The following is an 11,539-nucleotide window of genomic DNA, read 5'->3' on the forward strand; positions in this document are numbered from 1 at the left end:
GTCGTCGTTTACGATTATCAAAACACTAACGTTAGAGTAAAATATACCTAAAAACCTGTTTCTGGTAGGATGGCAGGCTTCTATGAAAATTAAAAACATTCTTTATTCAAACCTTTAAAACCTTTTTTGGCGTGTATGTAGGTGCATAAAACTTGCCGGGTCTATTGTATGATTATTTCACAATAACTGTAATAAGTATGCAGGTACAGAGTTAGAAACATTTACTCCAAAGTTTTCGTATACATATGTATGCCCCAAGTGTATCGTATTTTGATGTGAAATATCTGTAGGCGGAGGGTAAACCAGATTTTGGCGTGGCGTGGCGACACAGGCCGTGGCGACGCATCGCCACGCTATATAATTGAATTTTTGTATTTCGTATGCAACAATAAAAATGTATATTAATTTTTTAATAAAACATGTCATTATTACCCAACTTACAAAATGGAGTGGTTATCCATTTGGTTGTTTTTTTTTTTGTGGAACAAATTTGTAATGCTTTATCTTTTCATTACGCAATAGCTGCAATAACTTACAGAAAACAATTTCGATTTTTCACATCTGCCAGGCGTCGCCTTACGGCTTACACGTTTTTTTCTTGTGTAATGTATCCTAAGAATATTCAAACATACGTAGTCTTGAGAGAACCTACTCCTTTATTGAATTCGGTTAATAAAGAACGTCATACTAGTACGAGGAGCTTCCTGCTATCGCTTACTGCAGTAATATTTTAAAATATCAGTTTATTTTATATAACCTTTGCGTTCCTTCAAATAAGTGTCGTAATTTTGAAACGATATTATTATATAAATTAAATTATAAATTATTATTATTTAAATTAATTTTACACCACTTGCTCGTTCTCTAATCCTAAGGTTGACTGGCAGAGATCGTTACTAAGAGATAAGGCCGCCTTTTGTATTCTACTTCCATCTTTTTTATATAATAATATGTAATTTTTTTTTTTTTAATGAAATATTTCTGCTTTAAGCGATGGTAGTAAGGCAGGAAGCTACTAGGTATATAATGATTTTTATTCGCGTGCTTATGACTTTTGGTGAATGTTCCCCCTGACATCCCTGCGCGCCGTTCATAGCCCCTCGCCCGCGGCGTCGTCTGAGGGATTACGGTTCAAGCTTCTTTATAGCTTTGGGGACAATAAATAGGTACCCAAGATACATATTCAGATAATAGCAGCAGTATCAATATCTTGTCCCACTGATGGGCTTAACGCAAAGGAAGGGCGTTAGTTTTCTTAAACATTAACACGTCTTAGTTTTCTTGAACATTGGCAAGTGTACCCAATTGACACAATAAACATGGCGCGAAACCGTTACAGTAGTATAAACTACCACCTCCAACAATACATTTATGGTACCGATAACACAAAAGTAGACATCGTAAATGCTTATAACAAAAATAAGAGTGAAGTAAGCAAATTAAACAAAAATAAATGATAAGTATCAAATACAAAAAAGCATGCAGCGTCTTATTTAGTGTGTGAGTGTGTGTGTTTGTGTGTGCGTGTGGCATCATGCAAGTCATGATTTCGTTTATATAATTGATTAAATATATTCCCAGTTGAGTTTTTGGCTTCAACTGGGTGGGAATCCTCTAGACCAAAGTGGCAAGTGCGTGTTAAACATGGCTAGTTCTTAGTAAGAATAGACCGCGTGACGTAGGCACTGCTTACATGGGGTATGGTATTAAAATCCTTGAACCGTGACTCCGACCGCAAGCAACGGCCTTACGCGAGCGTGACCATACTTATCATGACAGTGCAATGACTCTTAGGACCCGTAATATACTTAACGTCTAAGTAGCAGTTAATTTAATTGATAACTCAACGATAAGGCTTATTGTTATTCCGAACAATAAACGCGTTAAGTTGTTAACTGAAAAGAAGCGAGCGAATCGGAACGGCCTTACGAGGTCATTAATTATATATTTGAGCTTATCTGCCCTTTTTTTGGACTGCTTTATCTTTTGGTATAATATGAGCCTCATAATAAGGCTCGGAGACGTTCAGTTGGCGATGGAGAGGCTCGGAGTATCTCTAAATGATCAAATCTGAAATGAGGAGATCGGTAAAACAACTAGAGTTACTGACATAACACAGCGATTCGCGAAGCTGAAGGTTCGGAGAAGCGAACGACGTTGGGGTCACGCAGAGTTGTTCGGCCCACAACGAGGTGGAGCCGACATCAAACGAGTCGCTGTGAGACGCTGGAAGAAGCTGCCCCGGTTTGTGGATTTTTGAACTCCCAACATAATACCTATGCTGGACATAGGATGATGAATCTTTTGATCCCTGCAGCGTAACCGGCGGAATGCCGAGATTAGAAGGCTCTACCTGCCTCCGTAGGGGCTTGAAGAAGCAAAATAGAAGCAGATTGTGAGCCCCAGGACTAGCCTAGAACTTTGGGCCGATAATAATAATACAGTCTGCCTTTGTCTCTGGATGACCGTGGAACTTTAACGATTCGAACGAGTATTTTATCTATTGTTATAAGCTATGTTTTTTTTTCATTTTATTATCAGACCAAGGACATTTTAAGTAAGTAACCATCGCCTATAAACAGAAAAACACTTTGCAGAGTATGCAAGAAAAACGTCATACAAAGTGCTGACCTAACCTTTCACCTGAGGCGATGATATTAAGCCTCATAGGCTTGTAATTACACCAGCAACCAGGCCCTTAAGACTGCAACACAAAATTGCTGCTTAGCGGCAGAAGTAAGCATGGCCGTAGTACTTCCCCGGACGTCCCCTGTCACAAATCTCTACTATTGCTAAATGAAGATGGAGATAGTCGTTTAAAGATTACCATTTGTTTTCTTTCTCATAATATAAATATAAATAAATAAATATAAATGATGAATAATATACATATAAGTCTTTATAATATACAGATAAACGCCATGGCACTGAAAGCATTCATGTTTTTCACACAACACTTTCTAGTTGTGGGACTCGAACCCCCAGCCTTGCCGGCAAACGGCCGTATAATATGGTATAGATATACCTAATAAGAATCAGTTGGACCTAAATAAAAACAACAGCGAATAGGCATTGTCTAGACAAGCGTGATCTTACCCAGACCTCATGATTGATTTCTAATGGCGCATCCACACATGCCGCCGGCTTATGCCGCCGGGTTTGCCGCCGACTTTCAGACCGCCTTGCCGCTGACTTTGCCGCCGGCTTTACCGGCGGCCTGCAGTCGCGGTTGCAATTTACGCAGTAGTGTTGTGACTTTCGTTGAAATTAGTCGTGTACGTAGAATCGAAAGATGTTGGACTATGATATAGTTGCGTGTATCGCAAGTGTAGTGTTGTATGTCATTATTCATAAAAAGAACCGCAAAATCAAACGAAGATATTGGGTCAGACCAAGTCTTCGAAATAGGCCTAATGTGTCCCCGATACTTGAAGATTTTAGAAGGGACGACATAAACCGAAGAAATATTCGTTCGAAATTTAACACTTTTCTAAGGATCTCTAGTGAAGAATTTGAAATATTACTGAATTTAACTGGACCCATGATATCAAAAACTGACACCCGCTGGAGAAATGCTGTGTCAGCTTCCGATCGACTAGCAATTACTTTGAGATACCTGGCTACAGGAGACTCTTATTTTTCACTCGGTACACTGTTTAAAGTGTCTCCACAAGTTATTTCTTTAATAATTCTAGATGTTTGTCAAACTTTGGTGTCTACATTATCCAATTATTTAAGGGTAAGTACAAAATATCCGTAACACATTAGGTAGTTAGAAACTGAACACCTACATTAGAAAACAAAACAGACCACATACATTCACACAGTTACGGCATGTACAAGACACAATTATAATATTTGATTTTATACTGTAGGGGAGAGTGCAATGGGTAACAGTGAATCAACTTTTTTGTAGAGCTAAATATTGCCACAATTTAACACTTTTAGAATGTGTTTTTATAATAAAGCCTGAGCAAAATCAATAAGGTACACACTGCCATAGCAATCTTAGGGCTACCTTTCTCAGGTTTATAGATATGACTATTTTTTTAAAGAAAGGATTTCCCTTTCTTTAAAAAAAATAGTCATATCTGATGACGCCATGTGACTTTTGATTCATATTAAATACTTTTTACAAACTGCAGCATTACATTTTTAAAACTTCAAAATATTTTGCTTTCATACTTACTTTTCCGTCGCACCCCGGTAGCGAGTCAAGGGCAATACAAAATAGAACGTAAAATGCTATATCGTGTAAATGTGCGCATTATATAGGCCGCGTTCGATCCACTGTACCCCTTGATCCACCGTTACCCACTCTCCCCTACCTGGAACTTCACACACATTTTACATACATATAACTAGAACTAAACACACAAATATCACAAACAATTTTTTTTACAGATGCCGAATACACATGGAGAATGGCTATCAGTGGCTCGAAGTTTCATGCAGAAATGGAATGTACCTAATTGCGTAGGTGCCCTCGATGGGAAACATATACGTATACTATGTCCAACTAATAGCGGTTCTGAGTTTTTTAATTATAAGTCATATTTCAGTATTGTTTTGCTAGCTTTAATCGATGCCAATTATAACTTTTTATACGTAGACATTGGATGTCAGGGCAGAATATCTGATGGTGGAGTTCTACGAAATTCAACTTTATTTGATATGATACGAGATGGAACTTTAAGTCTGCCACAAGCGATTCCATCACAAGGGAGAAATACACCTGTACCTTTTTATTTCATCGGTGACGATGCTTTCCCCATCTCACAGAATATAATAAAACCGTTTTCTGGATATCATGCAAAAGGATCACCTGAGAGGGTTTTTAATTATAGACTTAGTCGCGGGCGCATGGTTGTAGAAGACGCGTTTGGCATTTTATCTAATAAATTCAGAATTTTGCATTCACGCATTGGTTTACAAAATGAGAAAGCAAAAATTGTCGTGATGGCTTGTGTGCATCTGCATAATTTTATGAAGAGAAATGAAAGAACTACTGATGGAGTTTTGAACGAAATGCAACAAAATATACCGCAGATCGCTCTAAATGTAGAACCAAGTGTAATTAGAAATGAGCTAAAATGTTATTTTCTATCGGAACAAGGTCAGCTTCCTTGGCAATATCAAATATAATGTTTGAAAGAAATAAAATATGATTATTCAAATAATTGTTTTATTTAGGAATCAGAAACATGTATCAATAATTTTAAGCTTTTATTAAAATAAAATAATTTAACCGAAAATATAAACATTTATTTTAGTTTTAAGTAAAGGCATTGCGTTTTTCGTCATTTTAATATGTAACCTTATTTTAATCTATTACACTATTTTCGGTTAAATTATTTGGTTAAATTATTTTCCAAGACTTGTAACAGACTGTCACTTGTATTGACATCTGGGCTATTTTGCATTTCATAGTCTGATTGAACAGAGTAAGAGCGCGAAGTTGAGGGCGACGGTGACATTGCTAACGTTGTAGGTTGGCCGGTGAAGTATCCTGGACGAACATTTTGATAACGAAGAGGCTGAGTAGTATTACTAGTATCAAAATTCATCGAACCCATTCTCATTTCTGCTTCATAGATAATATTCTGGATTTGATGTTGTACTGTACACATCGTGTAATGATCCATCTTCCTCAACTTGCTACTTATATAGTCTGCAAATATAGCAGCATCATCGCGTTGCCTTGCATTAGACGTGATCTCCCTCAGTAATTGCAAAGCTTCATCAACTTCAGGTTCTCTCTCTATATTTCGCTTTCGTGAAGTCCTTGTCGAAGGTAGCGTAGTCTGGGGAGTGATATTATCTTGAGAAGACTGAAAATAAAAAGGAAATCTTATAAATAATTGCAAACAAGCTTCAATACTATATTTTGAATATATCCTATCAGTATGTAAATATTAAATAAAAACCAAGCTTATAAACATAACATGTATGTATAGTGTATACAAATAATTATGTAAGTTTAAGCTACATTTACTCAGTAAATAATTGATATTATTTCTTTATATATTTTTTTTCATCTTACATATCATACTTCATACTTCATACTAATATATACTAATATTATAAATGCGAAAGTGTGTTTGTTGGTTTGTCCTTGAATCACGCCGCAACAGAGCTACGGATCGACATGATTTTTTGCATGGGGATAGTTAAGGTCCTGGAGAGTGACATAGGCTACTTTTTATCCCGGAAAATCAAAGAGTTCCCAAGGGATTTTAAAAACTTAATCCACGCGAACGAAGTCGCGGGCATCAGCTAGTTGGCCATATATCACGTCCTCAAGTATTGCAAATGTCTCACCAGTAACCCTGTACACTCTTCACGAGCGCTTATTCCCGAATACTTCGCTTTCGGTAAGTGTTATGCCGACGACATAAGGTCAAAAACGAGAGTATGCTCGCCCGCGCTCCGTGGTATTATGTATTGTTACCGGGTTGTAGGTAGTAGGTATCTAAAATATTAATACGCGAAGCAAAAACTTTGTACCTACCCCTATTAACGAAAATATTGCATAATGAAATATGTATTTTAAATTTATTATGGTCGACCAACTAGTCTACTTAGGTAATTATAAGAATTTGATGGGTACTTACACTAGGTGTGTGGCTGTTCAGAGTCGGTACCGGTGCATTCTTGTCATTAAGAAATGATAACGCCTTATAAGCAAACCATTTCGGCAATTGAACATCATCCCGTCCAGATCCACTCCTTTTAGATTCTTCAAATTTGCGTTTTTCTCGAAAATAATGGCTAGATAAATTCTTCAGTTTTCTCTCAATTTCTGTTGATGCTATGTTGAACACAGAAGCAATATCCCTAACAGCATCGTTTCTTTTGTTGCGATTCTTGAAATCCATATGCCTTGGGTTCCACAATAGTTCATTTTCTTGATACTTTTCTATTAATAAAAGTACAGCACTATCATCCCAGTTAAATTCTGTCATTTTGTTATTTAAATGAATACGACAACACTACCACTCCGTATCGAAGCCGCAAGCAAACTGCCGCCGGCACCAAAAGCCGCGCGTGCCGCAGGTAAAAGATGCATGAGCCGGCGGCATGGCCGGCGGCCCGGCCGCCGGCCATGCCGCCGGCCGTGCCGCCGGGCATGTGTGGATGCGCCATAACTGGCGTCATTGTCGCCAATCCTTCGCCTAGCAATTATTTAAAAAAAAACCTTGTTACAAAGTTTTTTTTTTTTTACTTTGGCGACTTTACTCAACCTTCCTATCTAGACTTAACTTAAAAAGGTCTTATGTAACTATTAAAAGCTCATATCGCCACTGTAAACGCTATACCGGTTGGTGTTTTGATGTCAGGAAGTCGGCAAGGGTTCCGGCTGAACGGTCCATTAGGCGAACGCTTTACGAGACCAATAAAAAACAGCTATTTTAATGACACTCTGATATACGACCGCATTGTGTAGACGCGGCACATAATTTATTTGACAAATACTTGTGAATAACAATGTAGTTGTTAAAAATCGGTGTTACTTTAATAAATGTAGTTGCATTTATTCTATACATCACCGACCATTGTCCTTCTTTTCATTACTATCGTAAACTTAACATTGTTAGCAATTTACAAAACGTAGAAAATTATCCAAACAGATCTTAGACATAATTCGGATTTTTGCCTGTTTTGTGTGCAGTATAAAGATTGAACTATAGCCAATATAACTAAATTTTAAAAGTACCTACTTATCATGGAATTTATGGGAATGGTAGTATATCCAATACTTTAGCAATAAGTTTATCTTTTTTGTGCTCAAGCACATAACTTCTGTAACAATGCATATAACTTTTGTACTCTTTTAGCTTTTCAATCTATATATATTTAAATATCGCTTGCTTCCATTTCCCTAACAGGTGTACCCGCTGCAATCTAAGACTGTGTGATGTATCATCAAACCAGGTGAGGTTGCAGTCATTGGCTAACTTGTAGTAGAATAATTTAAAATTCATTTATTTCAAGTAGTTTATAAGCACTTTTGAAACGTCAAGTCTGTAGTGACTGACGACTGTTGGTAGTTTGTAGTGACCACCGGTTCGGAAGGCAGATTAGGACCATTATTGTTTTCCTTCAACGTTTTATTAATAAACTAGCGGACCCTCGCGACTTCGTCCGCGTATGAGTCAATAGAGAAGCTAGAATAGATGTGATGCTAACATCATAATCATCGTGGCTAGCTTTGTCCTATTATTTTACGTGGTATACTGAATAAGTAAGTTGTCATTATTTTAGTTGATACATCCATACATCCATACATCCACCCTCACAAACTTTCGCATTTATAATATTAAGTAGTATGGTACGCATGTATTCGATCGTTGTCCCATATGCCTAGCTACTTGCTATTATTTGTGAAGAGTTATATCCTTTATCTCCGAAAATGTTAATCAGATCTTCATTAAAATTAGACAATACGTCTTTTGTAGTATACACTTTAATAATCGGTTCAAATTTAAAGGAGCTATGAAGTAAAATTGATAATAATTTTCATCCCGCTTCCCGGAGGAAACTAAGGGCCGGCGCCCATTGTCGGCATCGGCAAGGAACAGGATCCTTCGGCATCCTACATGCAAGCGCACACTGATGGAAACTATGCTTTGGCATGCTGCAACGTTCTTAGGGATGACGAGGCGTCCTTTAGCATGCCGCACCGTCCTGTAGCTTGCCGAAGCGTCTCAATATCGTATTTCTCGTCAAAACAGTTTCAGAGTTGTTACAAGCTAGTTGTGTGAGTTGTATTTAATATGGTGGACTGGGATCTAGTGCTCATAGCAGCTCTTGCTGAAGAAGAAGAGAAATCTAATCAATCAAGAAGATTTTGGGTGAACAACCTTTGGAAGCAACGATATACGTCCGGTGAATTCAACAATTTATTCAATGATTTGCGTTATGACGTGCGAAAATTTTATGACTACTATAGAATGAGTTATGAAAATTTTGAAAGTCTGGTTCATTTGCTTCGACCTTTCATGGAGAAAAAACAATCAAATTTTCGCCGGCGGGTACCGAAGGATGCCGAAGGATGCCGAAGCATCCCGAAGCATTCTTAAGGCTGCCGATACAGCAGCCTCAAGCATACCGAAGCGGTATTTTTGTTATTACGACCATATATAATGGAAATTTCTACTTTATTGTCATTATGTTAATGTATATTGCTATTTGCCACCTAAAATCCTCAGTCGTGCCGATGCCGACAATGGGCGCCGGCCCTTATTGTTTATCGGGATAAAAGGTATCCTATGTGACGCAAAATATCAGCTACCACTATACCAATTTTATTTAAATCCGTTCAGTAGTTTTTGCGTGATGCCCGGACAGACAGACAGACAGACAAAAATTAAATAAAAATCTGTTTTGGACTCAGTATCGATTATAAAGCATCCGCCGGTCAAAATTTTCAAAATATATTAAATGCACAGAAATCTTCCAGTTACAGTTTTATTATAAGTATAGATATAAAACGTTAAAGGACAACATAGTTAATAAACCTGAGTGACTGAGACATGAGTTGTCCACAATATTCTCAAAAGCCTGTGAGGTCTACCAATCTCTGAGGGCTTTACCCTAAATCCTTCACATTATGAGAGTGCCTTGGTGGGCAAGTAATGGGTTGATGATAGTGTTTATGATGATGCACTTCAAATACATTAATTGGTACAAAGCACAGAGGCTTATAGACGTTCTAAATACAAATAGAGAGCTATAAACAAATAGAGGATAACGCAATTGATTCGACGTTCGAAATTCCAATTTCAAATTACAAATGCATCTGCAATAGTGATCCTGCACCGAGGAAGGTAGGTGTACCTACCTATTAGTATGAGATTAGTATACTCGACAATAGATACGGAAACTCAGAACATGACTTTACAGCTTATTATTTAATCTGTTACAAGTTCGCCTCAAGACTTCAACGCGTTTAGTGTAGTCTACGAACGTAGTACCGTTCATCATATCTTTACCTACTCGCATGCTTTAAATCCTCAGTGGAAGATTCTAGAAAAGTCAGCATATTGCCAACAACCCAAATTCCTAATAACCAGAAAATCATCCACGGATCAATTATAATGTTGTACTGAATTCCATAATAACACTCCTTCTGTTTCATTGCATCGAAAAATCAAAATCGCAGTTACACCCTTAAAATCAGCTGTGCATACATACATTTCAGCTCAAATGGGCTCACGGATTCCTATGGCGACTACAAAATTCTTAAGGTCCCAGATAACATTATAACTAAATCATATAATTCAAGCATAGGTTTTATGCACAAACATACACTTGATAGGGATGTCAAGTCATTACGATTAGTTAGGACTGTCAATTAGATTAGGTTACTTTTGTATGAAGACATAAATATACCTACTACGTTATTTGAAATTACTATTACTTCTATAAGACCTTGTGTAAACCTCCACATAATTATGTTATTTGATATCATTAAAAGTAACTTCTACGTAAAGCGTCGAACCTAGCCACCAAATTTATTAAAATTAAAATTCTAACCTTAAAACTATAAAGAAACATTCGTTCTGACATCTACAATAGATATATACTACCTAAATCTTTGAGGTAGAATTAATTTTCAGAAATAAAACTCACTAAAATCAAAAAGAAAGTGGCATTCAAACTTCGCACTAGATATAGGTAACTAAAATATAAACTAAATAATCCATAAATAAACCTACTACCTATGCCTACATAAAATGCATGTGTCCTAACCGTAGGACGACTAAAACCTAATTGGTTAAACATGTTCGAAATTGGAACATGAATATAAGTCTTTAGTTTTGTAATGATAAGTAAAAACTTGCTCTAGACTACAGCTCGCCAAATTAAGCGTCATTTAAAATAAAAAGATCCCAACATTCGGAATTCGAATTTGAAACGCGTCTGCCGCCGAAAGCCGAGCACAGACCTATCTTGTAGATATAAATATACCTAATATAGACGTATACCCTAAAATGGAACACACTTCAACACGTCTAATTTAATTTATATTTAAAATTTCTTGGTAACCAATACTTATAAAAAGAAACTAAGTGGCGAATTCGAATGTAAAAGACTTTATTTTTCTAATGATAAGTATTAACTTGCTTGACTACAGCACGCCAAATTAAGCGTCATTTAAATTAAAAAGAACCCGACACTCGGAATTCGAATTTGTAACACGTCTGCCGCCGAAAGCTAAGCACAGACCCATAATGTAGACCTAGTAGGTATACCAAGTATTGTTTGCGTATACCCTAACACTAGCACGCAACTAGCATGAGAATTCAACGCTTAAAATTCAGCCTATTGTATACATATTAAAATTGGATGTTACCTAGTTAAAATTAATAAAAATAACCTAATTGGTTATAGAAGCTTGGAATTCGAATACAAAAGACTTTATTTTTCTAATGGTACTTAAGTATAAACTTGCTCTTGACTACAGCGCGCCAAATTAAGCGTTATTTAAATTAAAAAGAACCCGACATTCGCAATTCGAATTTGAAACGCGTCT

General features: G+C 36.8%; 2 protein-coding genes across 2 annotated transcripts; one reads left to right on the forward strand and one right to left on the reverse strand.

Moving 5' to 3' along the window:
* The first annotated feature begins 3,124 nt into the window (after window positions 1–3,124).
* LOC120631677 lies at window positions 3,125–5,194 on the forward strand. The gene is made up of 2 exons (XM_039901346.1): window positions 3,125–3,739; window positions 4,405–5,194. Exons 1-2 carry the CDS (start codon window positions 3,293–3,295, stop codon window positions 5,143–5,145), a joined length of 1,188 nt encoding a protein of 395 aa, XP_039757280.1. The 5' UTR covers window positions 3,125–3,292; the 3' UTR covers window positions 5,146–5,194.
* A 103-nt stretch (window positions 5,195–5,297) lies between these two features.
* Window positions 5,298–7,094, reverse strand: LOC120631716. The gene is made up of 2 exons (XM_039901397.1): window positions 6,615–7,094; window positions 5,298–5,831 (listed from the first exon to the last, which is right to left on the reverse strand). The coding sequence occupies exons 1-2, from the start codon at window positions 6,963–6,965 to the stop codon at window positions 5,352–5,354; spliced, it is 831 nt and encodes a 276-aa protein (XP_039757331.1). The 5' UTR covers window positions 6,966–7,094; the 3' UTR covers window positions 5,298–5,351.
* Between the last annotated feature and the right edge of the window lie 4,445 nt (window positions 7,095–11,539).

Source organism: Pararge aegeria, chromosome 18, assembly GCF_905163445.1.
Source record: "Pararge aegeria chromosome 18, ilParAegt1.1, whole genome shotgun sequence".
Taxonomy (NCBI): domain Eukaryota; kingdom Metazoa; phylum Arthropoda; class Insecta; order Lepidoptera; family Nymphalidae; genus Pararge; species Pararge aegeria.

Bases quoted from the DNA above. Each gene is read 5' to 3' on its own strand.
- LOC120631677 (XM_039901346.1), top strand. From the start codon at position 3,293: ATGTTGGACTATGATATAGTTGCGTGTATCGCAAGTGTAGTGTTGTAT. The intron at 3,740-4,404 runs GTAAGTACAAAA...TTTTTTTTACAG, and splicing joins CATTATCCAATTATTTAAGG to ATGCCGAATACACATGGAGA.
- LOC120631716 (XM_039901397.1), bottom strand. From the start codon at position 6,965: ATGACAGAATTTAACTGGGATGATAGTGCTGTACTTTTATTAATAGAA. The intron at 5,832-6,614 runs GTAAGTACCCAT...TTTTATTTTCAG, and splicing joins TGAACAGCCACACACCTAGT to TCTTCTCAAGATAATATCAC.